The sequence below is a fragment of the Salvelinus fontinalis genome, chromosome 31 (assembly GCF_029448725.1).
Source record: "Salvelinus fontinalis isolate EN_2023a chromosome 31, ASM2944872v1, whole genome shotgun sequence".
NCBI classification, from domain to species: Eukaryota; Metazoa; Chordata; class Actinopteri; order Salmoniformes; family Salmonidae; genus Salvelinus; species Salvelinus fontinalis.
In genome coordinates, this window is record NC_074695.1 from 9,846,694 (window position 1) to 9,866,765 (window position 20,072).

Below are 20,072 nucleotides of genomic sequence, written 5' to 3' on the forward strand. Positions count from 1 at the left end.
TATATGTTATTGTAATGGATAATGCCATATATATATATATATATTATTGTAATGGATAATGCCATATATATATATTATTGTAATGGATAATGCCATATATATATATTATTGTAATGGATAATGCCATATATATATATTATTGTAATGGATAATGCCATATATATTATTGTAATGGATAATGCCATATATATTATTGTAATGGATAATGCCATATATATTATTGTAATGGATAATGCCATATATTTGTTATTGTAATGGATAATGCCATATATATGTTATTGTAATGGATAATGACATATATATGTTATTGTAATGGATAATGACATATATATGTTATTGTAATGGATAATGACATATATATGTTATTGTAATGGATAATGCCATATATATGTTATTGTAATGGATAATGCCATATATATGTTATTGTAATGGATAATGCCATATATATATATATTATTGTAATGGATAATGCCATATATATATATTATTGTAATGGATAATGCCATATATATATATTATTGTAATGGATAATGCCATATATATATATTATTGTAATGGATAATGCCATATATATATATTATTGTAATGGATAATGCCATATATATTATTGTAATGGATAATGCCATATATATTATTGTAATGGATAATGCCATATATTTGTTATTGTAATGGATAATGCCATATATTTGTTATTGTAATGGATAATGCCATATATATGTTATTGTAATGGATAATGACATATATATGTTATTGTAATGGATAATGACATATATATGTTATTGTAATGGATAATGACATATATATGTTATTGTAATGGATAATGACATATATATATAATTGTAATGGATAATGACATTATATATATATATATATATATATATATATATAATTGTAATGGATAATGACTCTGGCACAACGACCTGCCGTTTTCTTTCCTTAGTCAAATTGACACAGTCATGAACAGGTGAATGAGTAAGGAGATGTGTGCCATTTACCGTGAGCCATGATGAGTCCTACAGCGTTTGGTTCACTGAGAGGCAGCATGGGGACATTCAGCTTCATAGCTGTGCTGTAAGCTGCGTGGATGTGGAGACTGCACTCGTCGGGGTCTTTGGCTGTGGAGTCACACTTGGTGTTGGCAGGCTTCTGCAGGGGCACCCATTCCCCTCCCTGGTCGAAGGACACCACGGACTGCACCGAGCCATCTGGACAACAATACAACAAGAGATATTTACACTCCCCTACGTATTTATTTGGACAGTGAAGCTATTTTTTAATGTATTATTTGTCTCTATACTCCAGCATTTTGGATTTTCGATCAAATATTTCATGAGGCGACAGTACAGAAATTAAAGCACTTTATGCATCTTTTGTGCATCTTGTCCCTCCATTTGAATAAGTATTTGGACAAATCCACTTATAGTATAGTGTATTAAAGTAAGAACAAGGATCACACACCACCAAAAAAAATACTGCTATCCTCCCCCCGTTATTGGTCATACTGAGAGGTTAGCATGTCTTGTGGGTATGATCTGTACCCCTGTAACTTTCACTCATTATTCTCACTAAAATCATGGTAGCATCCACTTTAAAATGTAGAAGTGTTCAGAAACATATTTTATTCTTATTTACAATAAAATTGACTCCAAAATGACACAATACATTATTTACCATCCATTTCTATTGGGCGTACATGTAGTCATTGTATGCTAGGAAAATGAGACCAAATACTACACTTTTGACTACATTATAATGCACACAAGTGAATTTGTCCATATACTTATAACATCTTCAAAAATGGGGGGACTAGATACATAAAGTGCTTTCATTTCTAAACAGTAAAACAAATATGCATGAAAATACCCTAAAATAAAGGTGACATTCTGTACTGTCGCCTCATATGAAACAAATCCCAAATACTGGTGTAAAGAGACTAAAAGTTGTAGCTTCACTGTCCATATAAATACATTTTTGTATATTTCACCTTTATTTAACCAGGTAGGCCAGTTGAAAACAAGTTCTCATTTACAATTGCGACCTGGCCAAGATAAAGCAAAGAAGTGCGACACAGACAACAACAGAGTTACACATAAACAAACGTACAGTCAATAACACAAAAGAAAAGAAAATATTTTTCTATTGATGTACAGTGTGTGCAAATGTAGAAGAGTAGGGAGGTAGGCAATAAATAGGCCCCAGAGGCAAAAATAATTACAATTTAGTATTAATACTGGAGTGTTCGATGTACAGATGATGATGATGGGGTGCAAAAGAGCAAGAGGATAAATAACAATATGGGGATGAGGTAGTTGGGTGTGCTATTTACAGATTGGCTGTGTACATGTACCGATTAGCAGCACTGTAGAAACGATTACATTACAACGGAACGACTTGATTTGTGTAGTGTTAGCTAGCTACATAGTTTTCTTTGCATCTAAGATAATTGTGTAGCTTTGAGTAATTATCGGTTAGCTAGCCAGCTATTTTCGCCTGCCGCGCTGCCGTCCTCCTACCTAGCCAACACTGCTAGCTAACACTGCTAGCTAGCCAACTTCTACCGAATAGCAGCACTGTAGAAACTTACATTACAACGGAACGACTTGATTAGCGTAGTGTTAGCTAGTTGTCTTTGCTGTCCTTGTATCCATGATAATTGTGTAGTTTAGAGAAATTTAGAGAAATTGTCGAGGTCACCTAGCCAGCTTCACTTTCAACAACGCAGCCACTGCTAGCCAGGCTACTTCACCAGCCAGCAGTACTATATCATTTTAGTCAATCAGATCTTTTATTTTACTTTTATTTTTTTATTTTTTTTATTTTTTGCAACGTAAGCTTAACTTTCTGAACATTCGAGACGTGTAGCCCACTTGTCATTCTAATCTCCTTTGCTTTAGTGTAGCCTCTTCTGTAGCCTGTCAACTATGTGTCTGTCTATCCCTGTTCTCTCCTCTCTGCACAGACCATACAAACGCTTCACACCGCGTGGCCGCGCCCACCCTAACCTGGTGGTCCCAGCCCGCACGACCCACGTGGAGTTCCAGGTCTCCGGTAGCCTCTGGAACTGCCGATCCGCGGCCAACAAGGCAGAGCTCATCTCAGCCTATGCGTCCCTCGACTTCTTGGCACTGACGGAAACATGGCTCACCACAGATAACACTGCTACTCCTACTGCTCTCTCTTCGTCTGCCCACGTGTTCTCGCACACCCCGAGAGCTTCTGGTCAGCGGGGTGGTGGCACCGGGATCCTCATCTCTCCCAAGTGGTCATTCTCTCTTTCTCCCCTTACCCATCTGTCTATCGCCTCCTTTGAATTCCATGCTGTCACAGTTACCAGCCCTTTCAAGCTTAACATCCTTATCATTTATCGCCCTCCAGGTTCCCTTGGAGAGTTCATCAATGAGCTTGATGCCTTGATAAGCTCCTTTCCTGAGGACGGCTCACCTCACAGTTCTGGGTGACTTTAACCTCCCCATGTCTACCTTTGACTCATTCCTCTCTGCCTCCTTTCCACTCCTCTCCTCTTTTGACCTCACCCTCTCACCTTCCCCCCCTACTCACAAGGCAGGCAATACGCTTGACCTCATCTTTACTAGATGCTGTTCTTCCACTAACCTCATTGCAACTCCCCTCCAAGTCTCCGACCACTACCTTGTATCCTTTTCCCTCTCGCTCTCATCCAACACTTCCCACACTGCCCCTACTCGGATGGTATCGCGCCGTCCCAACCTTCGCTCTCTCTCCCCCGCTACTCTCTCCTCTTCCATCCTATCATCTCTTCCCTCTGCCCAAACCTTCTCCAACCTATCTCCTGATTCTGCCTCCTCAACCCTCCTCTCCTCCCTTTCTGCATCCTTTGACTCTCTATGTCCCCTATCCTCCAGGCCGGCTCGGTCCTCCCCTCCCGCTCCGTGGCTCGACGACTCATTGCGAGCTCACAGAACAGGGCTCCGGGCAGCCGAGCGGAAATGGAGGAAAACTCGCCTCCCTGCGGACCTGGCATCCTTTCACTCCCTCCTCTCTACATTTTCCTCTTCTGTCTCTGCTGCTAAAGCCACTTTCTACCACTCTAAATTCCAAGCATCTGCCTCTAACCCTAGGAAGCTCCTTGCCACCTTCTCCTCCCTCCTGAATCCTCCTCCCCCTCCTCCCTCTCTGCAGACGACTTCGTCAACCATTTTGAAAAGAAGGTCGACGACATCCGATCCTCGTTTGCTAAGTCAAACGACACCGCTGGTTCTGCTCACACTGCCCTACCCTGTGCTTTGACCTCTTTCTCCCCTCTCTCTCCAGATGAAATCTCGCGTCTTGTGACGGCCGGCCGCCCAACAACCTGCCTGCTTGACCCTATCCCCTCCTCTCTTCTCCAGACCATTTCCGGAGACCTTCTCCCTTACCTCACCTCGCTCATCAACTCATCCTTGACCGCTGGCTACGTCCCTTCCGTCTTCAAGAGAGCGAGAGTTGCACCCCTTCTGAAAAAACCTACACTCGATCCCTCCGATGTCAACAACTACAGACCAGTATCCCTTCTTTCTTTTCTCTCCAAAACTCTTGAACGTGCCGTCCTTGGCCAGCTCTCCTGCTATCTCTTTCAGAATGACCTTCTTGATCCAAATCAGTCAGGTTTCAAGACTAGTCACTCAACTGAGACTGCTCTTCTCTGTATCACGGAGGCGCTCCGCACTGCTAAAGCTAACTCTCTCTCCTCTGCTCTCATCCTTCTAGACCTATCGGCTGCCTTTGATACTGTGAACCATCAGATCCTCCTCTCCACCCTCTCCGAGTTGGGCATCTCCGGCGCGGCCCACGCTTGGATTGCGTCCTACCTGACAGGTCGCTCCTACCAGGTGGCGTGGCGAGAATCTGTCTCCTCACCACGCGCTCTCACCACTGGTGTCCCCCAGGGCTCTGTTCTAGGCCCTCTCCTATTCTCGCTATACACCAAGTCACTTGGCTCTGTCATAACCTCACATGGTCTGTCCTATCACTGCTATGCAGACGACACACAATTAATCTTCTCCTTTCCCCCTTCTGATGACCAGGTGGCGAATCGCATCTCTGCATGTCTGGCAGACATATCAGTGTGGATGACGGATCACCACCTCAAGCTGAACCTCGGCAAGACGGAGCTGCTCTTCCTCCCGGGGAAGGACTGCCCGTTCCATGATCTCACCATCACGGTTGACAACTCCATTGTGTCCTCCTCCCAGAGCGCTAAGAACCTTGGCGTGATCCTGGACAACACCCTGTCGTTCTCAACTAACATCAAGGCGGTGGCCCGTTCCTGTAGGTTCATGCTCTACAACATCCGCAGAGTACGACCCTGCCTCACACAGGAAGCGGCGCAGGTCCTAATCCAGGCACTTGTCATCTCCCGTCTGGATTACTGCAACTCGCTGTTGGCTGGGCTCCCTGCCTGTGCCATCAAACCCCTACAACTCATCCAGAACGCCGCAGCCCGTCTGGTGTTCAACCTTCCCAAGTTCTCTCACGTCACCCCGCTCCTCCGCTCTCTTCACTGGCTTCCAGTTGAAGCTCGCATCCGCTACAAGACCATGGTGCTTGCCTACGGAGCTGTGAGGGGAACGGCACCTCAGTACCTTCAGGCTCTGATCAGGCCCTACACCCAAACAAGGGCACTGCGTTCATCCACCTCTGGCCTGCTCGCCTCCCTACCACTGAGGAAGTACAGTTCCCGCTCAGCCCAGTCAAAACTGTTCGCTGCTCTGGCACCCCAATGGTGGAACAAACTCCCTCACGACGCCAGGACAGCGGAGTCAATCACCACCTTCCGGAGACACCTGAAACCCCACCTCTTTAAGGAATACCTAGGATAAAGCAATCCTTCTGCCCCCCCCCCCCCATTAAAAGATTTAGATGCACTATTGTAAAGTGGCCGTTCCACTGGATGTCATTAGGTGAATGCACCAATTTGTAAGTCGCTCTGGATAAGAGCGTCTGCTAAATGACTTAAATGTAAATGTAAATGTACAGTGATCGGTAAGCTGCTCAGACAGCTGATGCTTAAAGTTAGGGGAGTGTATATATAATCCAGTGTATATGGTTCTACTGGTCTTTCTGAGCTGCTGTAGACATGCAGCTGATTTCACACTGAACAGCTGAGGAAAGTCATACTGGGCCTCATAATTGGCATATAATACACCATAGACTGAGGACACAGGAGTCTGAGTGCTCTAAGTGTTGGGGCATTTAAAGCAGGTGTGTGTGCTTGCATTTAGGTGTGTGTGTAGACCTTACCCTCTGCCAGTATACTGGTGATGAAGACCCCTCGTAGAGAGGTGACGTTGGTGAAGTCAGTATCGCCCCCTGTGGTGGTGTAGAGGTGACGCTCCAGAGACTTAGAGTACACTGTACCCCTGTCGTCTGATACGTAGATGCTGCCATAGCCTGTGTCTGGGGACATATAGGAGAGAGACAGTTCTATTACTGTATTAGAGGAAGAGAGGAGGTGATGAGGAAAGGAGGAACAGAGGATGAGATGATGGGAGGAGGAGAGTAGAAGAGGAAGAGAGATTTACTCTAAAACAGATGGATTATGATGGAGATTTTTATTTATTTACGTTACTTAGATGGAGATGGGTACGTCAATAGACTTAAGAATTTTAAAACAGTACCTCTGTCATAGAGAACGTACATGGTGCCAACGCCAGTGTCTAGACACATACAGAACCAAGTCACGATCCATTTAGAAACTTAAAGAGAGCTGTGTTAAGATGGGGAAGTAGTGACTGCAGGCTACAGCATGGTTCATGAAGTGCATTTAGAAACTTAGAGAGCTGTATTAAGAGGAGAAAGGGGAAGAAGTGAAGAAGAAGACAGGAATAGAAGAGTAGAGGACAATGGGACATGAAAGGATGAAAAGAGGAGAACATTTATCCTGTTAGGGTCATATTCAACATGGTTAACTAGAGGGACAGGAAGAGGAGAGAACATTGTCCTGTTAGGGTCATATCCAACATGGTTAACTAGAGGGACACTGTGGAAATACTTTAAGATAAAAAGAAAGAACACAGTATAGGCTATTGACTCACCTCCTGGTTCGTCCACGTGCATGAACACCATGTCCTCATTGGCTGCCAGGATGGAATAGAACTCCTCGTGGCCAACCGGAGGCAGCTGAGCCATGTTCCACTCCTCCCCCTGGTTAGTCGACACATGGATCATTCTCAGAGTGCCCTGGAGGAGGGTCGGAGAAAAACAGAGAGAGAAAGAAAGAGAAAAACAGAGAGAGAGAAACAGAGAGTGAGAAGGGCCTTAGGCGTAGAGAACAAGCTTACATTCAAAGCAGGACCACAAACATTATGCAAACAAGTAGACCACACACACTTCCTCATACTTACAGTTCCAGTCATAACAGAGGCAAACAGGAACTTTCCCCACAGGCCGAAAGAGAAGATCTTAGTGGCAACAGTCTTGATGGTCTTCCCGTAGTCCGTTGTCCTCCTCAAGTCCAGCATCCCCCGGTCATCTGAGAGGGAGAGACAGATCTTCTCCTTATCTATTCTCAAAGTTAAATATCAAGTTATTTATCTTGGAATCCAGAACCACATGAACTATTTACGACAGTCTGTCACAAGAGGCTATTACGACTATAGACTATTACGACTGTAGACTATATACACATTCTAGAGTTTATTAGCTATTGAATGGGTGTCGGTGTCACTTACTGCAGGATCCATTGAGGCTGGTGGAGAAGAATATGTTACTGTCCATCCCCCTGGAAACAGAGAAGACGACAAGCTGTCACCACACATCACTAGGCTTTGTAAACATTTATTTGAAATTGTAACTAGGCAAGTCAGTTAAGAACAAATTCTTATTTACAATGACAGCCTACCGGGGAACAGTGGGTTAACGTCCTTGTTCAGAATGACAGATCTTTTTTAACCTTGTCCACTTGGGGATTCGATCCAGCAACCTTTCGGCTACTGGCCCAACGCTCTAACCACTAGGCTACCTGCCGCTGTACCAAACAAGTTTAGTTGCTGGTACAGCACCAAGATCACTGTTTTCAATGTATACTGGACTGATATAGTTTGGGACACACGGGTACAGCTGGAGATATGATGGAAGTTGTGACAGGCTATAGAGACAAACAGCTGATCCTGCTGTCCTAAAAGGACCTTGGTGACGTGCTTTATCGTCTTGGTTACAGTTTAAATCACACATTCCCTCCCACATACATACTGTACAGCCATGCCCTTCTCAAATATCTACTTTGCTGTGTTTGTCTTCAGAAAGTCTTGTCATGCCATAGTTAAGTTAAGTTTGACCTATATTCCTGTGTTTCTATCAAGGTTAGGTCTTTAGGGACTGGGAGAAGAGGATGGGTGGTGTGATATCGACTGCGTGTGTGTGTGTGTGTGTGTGTGTGTGTGTGTGTGTACACTACTTGTGACGCTCTGGGTGTCGCAGCGCCAGAAAGTGAACCAGCGAGGGTAAACAAAACTCAGCTACTACTGACGCCCTTTCAGCACAATGCAGGCAGAACCAGGAAATACCTCTACACAAAAATAGAGCTTCTGCAGGGTAGGGCCCAGAGAACACATAGTCAAACATTAACATAACTGCAATTCCAGTTTACTGCCTGCTTTTACAGTGTGTTTTACGGTGTGTGTTTTACGGTGCGTATGGTGCCCTGATAACAGTCGGGGCAATATTGATGTTCATTTAGTATGTTTATTCAACATACTACATCTAAAAAAACTAATCAGCTAGCTCATCGGTCTATTCATAGAGATCCTATTAAATTACTAGAGGGACTAAACCCTCAAAGTTCCATAACTGGGTGAAAATGGCAGCCATCTTGGTCAGGGAGAAATCCAAAACCTGTCTAATTGGATTGAATGGCAGTAGTGGCATTGGTGATGCAATTCCTGCTTTTACTGATGCAGGACAATAACAGGCATGTGATGTATCACAAATTGTGTAATGGAATTATAGTCAACCTAGGATATTGTCATAATTACAAATGTTGTAAACGCATTTTCTATATTAATAGCCTCTAAAATATATATGTTAACAGACCATAAAAGTCTCAGATTTGGTTTTCTTGGAAAGCTGCAAGTGCTAATATATGATACAATCAGTATATTTACAACTTTATACAAAAAATTATTATTATATATGTCACAGTGAAATGTGTTGTTTTACAGGGTCAGCCATAGTAGTACAGCACCCCTGAAGAAAATGAGGGTTAAGTGCCTTGCAGAAGGGCACGCCGACAGATTTTTCACCTTGTTGACTCGGGTTTTCAAACCAGCGACCTTTCAGTTACTGGCCCAATGCTCGAACCGCTAGGCTACCTGACCATACTGGCTACCTGCCAGTCTAAATCCTATCATAAACTGATTCGAGCCAGTGTATGGCTGGCGATTGACTGCCTTGTTAGAATGGAATGTTGGCATATTGGCAGTTAATTAGAAAGATTTATGGAATCATTCCTCTAAAAACACATACAGTGTATTTATGGAATCATTCCTCTAAAAACACATACAGTGCATTTATGGAATCATTCCTCTAAAAACACATACAGTGCATTTATGGAATCATTCCTCTAAAAACACATACAGTGCATTTATGGAATCATTCCTCTAAAAACACATACAGTGCATTTATGGAATCATTCCTCTAAAAACACATACAGTGCATTTATGGAATCATTCCTCTAAAAACACATACAGTGCATTTATGGAATCATTCCTCTAGCTAACATACATACAGTGCATTTATGGAATCATTCCTCTAAAAACACATACAGTGCATTTATGGAATCATTCCTCTAAAAACACATACAGTGTATGTTTTTGCCAGTGTATAACATACAGATACATTCATTGTTTTAAACAATATCTTAGCACAGCACTGGCAAAACTTGGTCGACCATCAATATGTCTGACCTTTGAACCATCATAAGGTTCATATCCAGTCTAGTATTCAAATTCTATGGGTTTATTCAACATACGACATCAACCAATCAGCTAGCTGCCTGAGGGAGCAGAGGTCAAGCTAATATAATTCCTCCAAATCAACCACAGGGACTGAGCTGCAGTTAAGAGGGAATGAACATACAGTTCAGTCTACATAACAACAGTGGTCATTATAGGAACTCAAAACAGACCATGAGCAATGGGATAACTGGCTGCTAAAAGATCCTTGTTTTTTTACAAACTCTTACCTTGTGGGCAGCCATGTAAGGATAGGTTCATCTTGACCCAAAGCGGACGTCTCTTTGCTATATACATCTTGACCCAAAGCGGACGTCTCTTTGCTATATACATCTCGACCCAAAGCGGACGTCTCTTTGCTATATACATCTCGACCCAAAGCGGACGTCTCTTTGCTATATACATCTTGACCCAAAGCGGACGTCTCTTTGCTAAATACATCTTGACCCAAAGCGGACGTCTCTTTGCTAAATACATCTTGACCCAAAGCGGACGTCTCTTTGCTATATACATCTTTACCCAAAGCGGACGTCTCTTTGCTATATACATCTTGACCCAAAGTGGACGTCTCTTACCATTTGAACAGACACACCATGTCGTGGATCTTCACCCAGTTCTCTCCAAAGTCCTCGGACAGCCAGAGCTCGTTCTGTAAAGGGTTTCAAAGGGTATTAAAAATACATAAATTGAGCCTCCCGAGTGGCGCAGCGGTCTAAGGCAATGCATCGCAGTGATTGAGGCGCCACTAGAGACCCAGGATGTCACAACCGGCAGTGACCGGGAGGCCCGGTTACATCCGGGTTGGGGGAGGGTTTGGCCCGGGGAGCTTTACTAGGCTCATAGCGGGCCAGGCGCCTGCAGGCTGACTTCGGTTGTCAGTTGAACAGTGTTTCTTCCGACACATTGGTGCGGCTGGCTTCCGGGTTAAGCAGGCGGGTGTTAAGGAGTGTAGTTTGGCGGGTCATGTTTCGGAGGACGCATAACTCGACCTTTGCCTCCCGAAACCGTTGGTGAGTTGCAGCAATTATACAAGATAAAAAAATACAAATAAATGGGGTAAAATAATAAGAACAACTTTTGTTGCCATACACGAACAATAAAATATGGCCCCTATACACACACACAACAAAAGATATGGCCCCAATAATGTCCTCTGTAGTTTTGTTTTGATTCCCACAGCTTTACGCTCCAACTGACACATGTAGCCCTTTAGACTCGTATCCGGGTTGGAAATGATAAGCGCCTTCATTGGAATGCAGCGCCTGCACAGTAACATGATGTCAGAGCTCTGGCTCTGTGCTTCACAGCCTCTGTATGGGTTTAGACTGACAGACGTTCTGAACTGGAGCACCACAGCAAGTTGCCCCGTCATCCCTTCAGAATATGGAGCTACTTTTGTTAAAATGATTGTTGTCTGACTTGGGGGGGGGGGGGGGTGCTGTAAATTAAGAGGACTATTTATTTTGAAAGATGAGACGGTTTATAATAAAATACTGCTTTGATGTCATACAAGCAAGCCAGACAACCGTCTGTCCATATATGCACTTCACATTTCCATATCATAAAACTCACGTCATTATACACAGTGTCAACGTTTACGATCGCCATGTTTGATGTACAGTTACAAGATGACCTGTCGTCAGAGCCCGGGGGGTCGTTCCGAAACAGAACGGGGGGGGGGGGTCGTTCCGAAACAGAACGCGCCCGGGGGGGTCGTTCCGAAACAGAACGCCCCCGGGGGGGGGGGGGGGAGGGGGGGGGGGGGGCGTTCCGAAACAGAACGCGCCCGGGGGGGGGGGTCGTTCCGAAACAGAATGCGCCCGGGGGTTTATTGTGAAGAACATTTGCAGTGGAAAACACACCTTAATTGCATGACCTCTTTTCTATGTGCATCAACATTACGGTCTATTTTTCCTGAATTACCCTGCGTAAGCCTAACACTGTAAGATCATATTTTTATAACTTAATCAAATCATGTTGGCAATAGATCAGACTTTCATATCATGACAACCTGACCTAGATTGAGGTTTATAAAAAAGGAACCATTTTTGAATTGCGTAAACAGTAATTGCGTGATGGCTGAGAAGCTGGGTTGTGTTCCAAACAAAACATCTACAAGTGTTACTTGCTCTAGTTCCTCAACAACACAGCTAGGAGAGCTCCAAAAAGCACCTAATAGTTGAAGACTTGAATTTGCTTAGGCACTGTGCACACTTTGGAGAGGTGTTAGCTCTCTCACTGAAATACTTGTCATTTTGTTTTTGTCTTACGTTGCACCTTCTATAGAAACGTTTGTGGTCACATGTACATCCTTATGGTTGCACCTACCCCACATTATCCAGACATTCTAATCATGCTAATGAATGGATTCAGACAATTTTCAGATTTATTTATCAACAAATGCAGTAGAAACTACAGTAAATGTAAAATCCCCCCCCCAAAAAAAAAAAATCAAGTGTAATGTTTCTATTCAGTCTTGTGTCAGGTGAACTGTTGTGTCCTCAACTTTGGTCTAATCATTTCCCCATGATCTCTAAACTGTTCCCATTCCATTGCTACCACGCTCATGCATATGTTTCTCATATTTCTTCTGTAAGAAACATTTCAATTTAGCTCTAAAATAAAGGGATTTAGACAGAGAGGATCTGAACAGCTCCTATCAACCCTGAGGGGTAGACCACTGGTGTTGTAAAAGTACTGATAAGTTGTGTGTCGACGGGTCTGGGTGTTAGAAGTAGTAAGAATACTTTGTAGTACTCCCCACCCTCCACACGCCCCCTGACCCCCCCAGACTCACAGTGTTGCTGATAACTAGGAGTACGTTGGAGTCTCTGGGGTTGTATGTAATCTGCATCAGGGGGTTGAAGGGAAGGTCCTGGTGTTCAAAGCTGTTCCCAAAGTCTCTGGAGATAAAGATACGAGATCCCAGGCTGCCAGACACGTCACCTGTCAGGATCACCTGGGAGGAGCAGGACAGGCAAACCAAATGATGATATGTCCCATTGAACTATTCTGAACATTCAACAGTGGTCTATAACATCACGCGTCTTTTGATACATTACGGAGATATAACATATTATAAGCCTCGACACGTGACAGTAAAAGGTTCATACATGCTTAGAAAACAAACAAAGTAAAGTGTTGCCATTATTTTCAGAAGCGTTTCTTCTAGAACATGCCATTAACACAAAAGATAGTTCTCACAGGTTCTAAAAACGTATCTTACCTTCCCAGAGTTCTCTGGTCCGATGGCGATCCCGAACTCTGTCCTGATGAAAGTGTTGTTGATGAGGTTTGTGACATCCTGGAACGACTTCCCATAGTTCTCACTGAGGAAGCACACTTAATATTCAACAACTCATCAGCTCAAATATTATCTGGCTATATTTTAACACAGAAATTCCTTGACACAACTGGTGATGAATCAGTCTGCTCTTACCTTCGATAGAGTTTGGACTGGGCGAATCTCAACATGAAGAATGGAACCTGGAATGTTGTCAAAGCCAGGATGACCTGTAGAGAACAAGTCTAGCTTTAGGACTGGCACAGAGCGCCCGTGAGGACTACTACAGAACACCCGTGAGGACTACTACAGAACACCCGTGAGGACTACTACAGAACACCCGTGAGGACTACTACAGAACACCCGTGAGGACTACTACAGAACACCCGTAAGGACTACTACAGAACACCCGTGAGGACTACTACAGAACACCCGTGAGGACTACTACAGAACACCCGTAAGGATAATTATATTCCATCTATAAGTTTGAGACCCAGGTTTGACATAACGATCATTTAGTTATATCATTACGTAACAGTGACAGAATGGAACATGGTAAAACTCACCCCGGTGGCGTCTCCAACCCAGGCCAGTGACACGGACCCACTCAGGTCATTGAAGGAAAACTGAGGGGAAGAGAGAGAAAAGCAGCCACGGTCTGGTTATTGTTCACAGACTGATATCCATCACAACATCATGTATAGACCCAAGCCATCACATCAGTCAGGCAGTGTGTGAGTCATCCACAAATGGTTTAATTCAGACATGATCTTTAATATTAGCAGCAGTGGGTCTGATAATGTAGGCCTCATATAGTAATAAAGGATAATGCAATAAAGTAATTCCCCTAATCTGACTGTGTCCACATACCTAAATGTCCACATACAAGTAGCTCCAGTAGCATGTGTTCACCCTGCCGTGAACCTAATGCTGCCCCACGCCACGCCCCTCCCGACCCCAAGGCTGCGCCACGCCCCTCCCGACCCCAAGGCTGCGCCACGCCCCTCCCGACCCCAAGGCTGCGCCACGCCCCTCCCGACCCCAAGGCTGCGCCACGCCCCTCCCGACCCCAAGGCTGCGCCACGCCCCTCCCGACCCCAAGGCTGCGCCACGCCCCTCCCGACCCCAAGGCTGCGCCACGCCCCTCACGACCCCAAGGCTGCGCCACGCCCCTCACTAAGTATTACAAAACATCTCATGTAGACAGTGAAGTGTTAAAGTGTACATGATCAAGTACCCTTAATCCTTAGCGTGCCGACCAGTAGCATAGGCTTCAGACCCTTAATGTTCTCACAGGCTGAGGCTGCACTAGTACTGTCAATCAACTGTCAAACCTTCTGGAAAAAGAAAGGATAAACCTGGATATCATTAGGTCCACGTCATGATGTCTGCATAAAGAGTTCATTAAGACAGTGTCCTCACTGGCAGAAGCTGCACCAACATATATCTTTCCCAACTGTCAACCCCACTTTAAATGAAGTCAAACTTCATGTCATGAAGTCTTCAATAACAGTTCATGGGTGGGACGATGTCATATAACATTTTAAAACTAAGTGACATTGATTGAAATATAATTTACCATTTTGCCCTGTACACACGAGCTTGTTGGTCCTGCTGGCCTGAATAACCCACTTTAAAAGAAAACTAAATCTCATCGAGGTTCTGTGTGGCTTAGTTGGTTAGAGTATGGTGCTTGTAACACCAGGGGTGTGGGTTTAATTCCCACGAGGGACCAGTATGAACATGGATTTTATTTAACTAGGCAAGTCAGTTAAGAAGAAATTCTTATTTACAATGACGGCCTACCAAAAGGAGAAAGGCCTCCTGCGGGGACGCAGGCCTGGGATTAAACATTTTAAAAATACAATATAAATATCAGGACAAAAACACATGACAACAAGAGAGACATAACAAGGCAGCAGAACATGACAACAGCATGGTAGCAACACATGTATGCACTATCTGTATAAGGATGTCTGTTAAATGTGTAATTGCGGTTACTCTACTCATCCATAGATTGGGCCCAGGCTGCAGTCAGTAGCCCTGTAATGCTCTGGAACAGAACCGTACCTAAAACAGTTTCTACAGCTGGGTCTAGAAACCAGACCGGGGTTCAAATACATCTGGAACAGAACCGTACCTAAAACAGTCCTACAGCTGGGTCTAGAAACCAGACCGGGGTTCAAATACATCTGGAACAGAACCGTACCTGAAACAGAACTACAGCTGGGTCTAGAAACCAGACCGGGGTTCAAATACATCTGGAACAGAACCGTACCTGAAACAGAACTACAGCTGGGTCTAGAAACCAGACATGTGTTCAAATACATTATGCTTTATTGAGATTGCTTGTTGCAATAGAAAACATCCAACCCACTTGGACACTTCAGGCAAACTCTCAAAGTTTCGAATACGTTTGAAAGATTTCAAATAGTATTTAAACCAAGGTCTGCTATAAACTGCTCTGGAACTATGCTGTGTGGTAGAGCCCTGTACGGGCATGATTTGAAGCCCTACCCATGCCTGTGAATGTTCAGGCCCTACCCTATCCAGGCCTGATTAAATTTGGCAGAAGCAAAGGCCCAGCCCGAAACCCAAAATCACTTATTCTGTTAGTAAATCCATTAGCTGCTCCTCTGTCAGTCACTCACTCCCTGCGTGCAGCTTGCTCTGCATGCAGTCTTCTCATGGCTCTCTGAGTCTGAGTATCCATAGCAACAGCTTCACTTGGGCTGATCTGATCAGGCCTCATTCCCCCTCTGAGATATCTATTGCAGCCCTCCTCCTCCACATACAACACCCGTTCTGCCAGTCTCATTCTGTTAAAATTACCCAAAGCACACACATCACTGGGTCGCTCCTCTTTTCAGTTCGCTGCAACTAGCGACTGGAAAGAGCTGCAACAAACACTCAACACTGTACAGTTTTATCTCAATCTCTTCATTCAAAGACTCAATCATGGACACTCTTACTGACAGTTGTGGCTGCTTTGTGTGATTGTTGTTACCTTCTTGTCTTTTGTGTTGTATCACGTTTTGTGCTGCTGCCATGTTGTACTGCTGTCATGTTGTCATGTGTTGCTGCCATGCTGTTGTCTTACTGTAGGTCTTTATGTTGTGGTGTCTTGTGACGTGTGTTATGTCCTACATTTTTAATCCCAGTCCCCGTAGGAGGCCTTTTACCTTCTGGTAGGCCGTCATTGTAAAATAAGAATTTGTTCTTAATTGACTCGCCTAGTTAAATAAATAAATCTAAATAAATAAATGAAGACATGAGAGAACAGCTAGCTGTTAGCTACTTATAATTATAAAACTCAGGACAAAAAACTCAAGGTTCATTATTATTTTTTATAAAATAATCTCTCCAGTCTTATATTTGATGAGGTTGAAGTACTTTACAGTGGTCCCGTGTGACTCAGTTTGTAGAGCATTGGCTCTTGCAACGCCGGGGTTGTGGGTTTGAGTCCCACAGGGAGGGACCATTATCAATAAAAATGCTTGCAATCACTACTGCTCTGGATAATAGCATCATCTAAATGATCTTAGTCAGATATGACTGAGCATGTGCAGAATGGCTCAACTTCAACAATTGTGTGATATCTACCCGTACCCTAGTTATTGATGAAAAACAAAACCAGGACCTACCCGGCCACAACCCAATGTATAATGTCGGGTAGCAGAGCTCTACTGTACGGTACCCAAACAGCAGTATATTGGACCCAGGGGAGAACTGCTCGTCTCTTTGAAGATCCAGAAAGCAGGATTACCATTATAGTGAATCGGTAATTGACAACATTTGTATAAATACAATTTTTTCTAAGACAATCAATCATGGAACGAATACTTGCTTCTATTACACAAGATGTCTTGATTTTTTTTATTTTTTTTATTATAAACACCACAGAAGAAGTTAAGGATAATTTAGTTGCTACCGGCAGCCTGCAGTACCCAAGTTGGCCTTCATCTTGAGATCCTCAATGAGAGGGGGCAACACTGAGCTAGCCTTCAACGTCACTTCCTGGACTAGCTCCAACTGGGCATGTTATGTCTTGAAAATATCCTTCCACGACATGCCATCTTTGTTGGTAAAAATCTACTTCCTTGATTTCAAATGCACCATTGAGTCTTCACATAGGAATGAATGGTGTGACGTCAACAGGTTATTCCATTTATACACTGAACAAAAATACACTGCTCAAAAAAATAAAGGGAACACTTAAACAACACAATGTAACTCCAAGTCAATCACACTTCTGTGAAATCAAACTGTCCACTTAGGAAGCAACACTGATTGACAATAAATTTCACATGCTGTTGTGCAAATGGAATAGACAAAAGGTGGAAATTATAGGCAATTAGTAAGACACCCCCAAAAAAGGAATGGTTCTGCAGGTGGTGACCACACACCACTTCTCAGTTCCTATGCTTCCTGGCTGATGTTTTGGTCACTTTTGAATGCTGGCGGTGCTTTCACTCTAGTGGTAGCATGAGACGGAGTCTACAACCCACACAAGTGGCTCAGGTAGTGCAGTTCATCCAGGATGGCACATCAATGCGAGCTCTGGCAAGAAGGTTTGTTGTGTCTATCAGCGTAGTGCCCAGAGCATGGAGGCGCTACAAGGAGACAGGCCAGTACATCAGGAGACGTGGAGGAGGCCGTAGGAGGGCAACAACCCAGCAGCAGGACCGCTACCTCCGCCTTTGTGCAAGGAGGTGCACTGCCAGAGCCCTGCAAAATGACCTCCAGCAGGCCACAAATGTGCATGTGTCTGCTCAAACGGTCAGAAACATACTCCATGAGGGTGGTATGAGGGCCCGACGTCCACAGGTGGGGGTTATGCTTACAGCCCAACACCGTGCAGGACGTTTGGCATTTGCCAGAGAACACCAAGATTGGCAAAGTCGCCACTGGCGCCCTGTGCTCTTCACAGATGAAAGCAGGTTCACACTGAGCACATGAGCACATGTGACAGACGTGACAGAGTCTGGAGACGCTGTGGAGAACTTTCTGCTGCCTGCAACATCCTTCAGCATGACCGGTTTGGCGGTGGGTCAGTCATGGTGTGGGGTGGCATTTCTGTGGGGCCGCACAGCCCTCCATGTGCTCGTAAGAGGAGGAGGATCTTTAGTCCTCCTCCTCTGACGCATGTCGAGCTGGCTGACGTAATTATCATGACATCATACACAGTCAGACATTGGAGGAATGTATTATTTAGAAGGACATATATATTTTTAAAAAAGGTACTAATTCCCACTAAATGTTTATACTAAATGCAATTTGTTGCTACAAGGAAATGAAGGACAGTGGTAGAGAGAGGGGGGGGGGGGGAATCAAGAATTGGACAAACACAAATTCTTAGCAGGAATTACGAACTAACTCTAGCTGTCCAGTGTCGACGCGGCCTAGCTGTCCAGTGTCGACGCGGCCTAGCTGTCCAGTGTCGACGCGGCCTAGCTGTCCAGTGTCGACGCGGCCTAGCTGTCCAGTGTCGACGCGGCCTAGCTGTCCAGTGTCGACGCGGCCTAGCTGTCCAGTGTCGACGCGGCCTAGCTGTCCAGTGTCGACGCGGCCTAGCTGTCCAGTGTCGACGCGGCCTAGCTGTCCAGTGTCGACGCGGCCTAGCTGTCCAGTGTCGACGCGGCCTAGCTGTCCAGTGTTGACACAGCCGGATAGTAAGATAACCCTGCTTCCAAAAGACATCTGGTGATCCTAAATTAGACTACATCCTTAGTTAGAGCTGGCTACACAGTAGTTGAGGACAACATCATTAAGAAAGACAGTCAGTCAAATTGATTTATAAAGTCCTTCTTACATCAGCTGATGTCACAAAGTGCTGTAGAGAAACCCAGCCTAAAACCCCAAACAGCAAGCAGCGCAGGTGTAGAAGCACGGTGGCTAGGAAAAACTCCCTACAAAAGGCCAGAACATAGGAAGAAACCATGCTATGAGGGGTGGCCAGTCAGTGGCAAGAACTTCATAATATACTGCCAAATTTAAAATCACTTCTGCCTACAGTATAGGCCTACTGCATAGTCTAAATGTACAAAATGTATAGTCAAAAACATAGGATTATGGGTCTAGCCACAATGCATCTGTTCTACTGTATAGTCTAAATGTTAATGTGCTCTCAAAATGCAGAAACACTTTGCATGCGTGTATCTTGTAACCTAATTGCCTAACAACCAAACGCACACACACACGCTTCGCCTTACAAACAAACACTTCCTCTATACACACACAGGCAATAGAAATTCATGAAAAAACAGATTGCCTATATAAAACCACCAATAGGCCTCCAGACACACAGAGGCAGATCATAAAAACTAAGGAAGTCAGGCCAGGCCTAGTCAGAACTATAGGTAGCAGGATTCTATGAGTCACCTAAATTGCCAAACAAACACTAGGTTTCACCTGTTCTCTTATTGAAAAATAATGCTAATTTCCCCCCTCTGTACACACTGACGCAGAAAATGAAAAGACGGCAGTTAGGCCAGGCCTAGTATGAAGTACAGCAGCATCATTCCTGGGAGGAAATCTAGGTCAGACTCCTAACCGTTAGGGAACAGGTGAGAGACATTCAGCAGGGTCTGAAATGAGTAACACCCTTGATAAAGATGAGCAATACAGGACTGTATTAAATTAAATTCAAATGCTGAGATAGATTGTATGCTCATATCAATGTGGAAATTATATTATACTAATACAACCTGAGAAATATATTTTGTTTAACAAGTAATCATTTATTCTCAAAAAAAATAAAATAAATAGGGGTCCAAATTTTTTGACACACCTAAAGATTCTTATAAAGTAGTCCAAAGTGA

The 20,072-nt window shown here is 44.1% G+C and overlaps 1 protein-coding gene across 1 annotated transcript in view; it reads right to left on the reverse strand.

Annotated features, from left to right (window-relative positions):
• Nucleotides 1-20,072, reverse strand: part of LOC129829507 (sortilin-like) — a 35,445-nt gene that overhangs the window by 13,773 nt on the left and 1,600 nt on the right. The window contains exons 2-11 of the mRNA XM_055891229.1: nt 13,818-13,877; nt 13,408-13,481; nt 13,195-13,297; nt 12,766-12,927; nt 10,544-10,617; nt 7,689-7,738; nt 7,362-7,489; nt 7,053-7,197; nt 6,259-6,414; nt 996-1,205 (exon numbers count right to left, since the gene is read on the reverse strand). Coding sequence (XP_055747204.1) covers nt 996-1,205; nt 6,259-6,414; nt 7,053-7,197; nt 7,362-7,489; nt 7,689-7,738; nt 10,544-10,617; nt 12,766-12,927; nt 13,195-13,297; nt 13,408-13,481; nt 13,818-13,877 — 1,162 coding nt within the window. The remainder of the gene's footprint in view (nt 1-995; nt 1,206-6,258; nt 6,415-7,052; nt 7,198-7,361; nt 7,490-7,688; nt 7,739-10,543; nt 10,618-12,765; nt 12,928-13,194; nt 13,298-13,407; nt 13,482-13,817; nt 13,878-20,072) is intronic.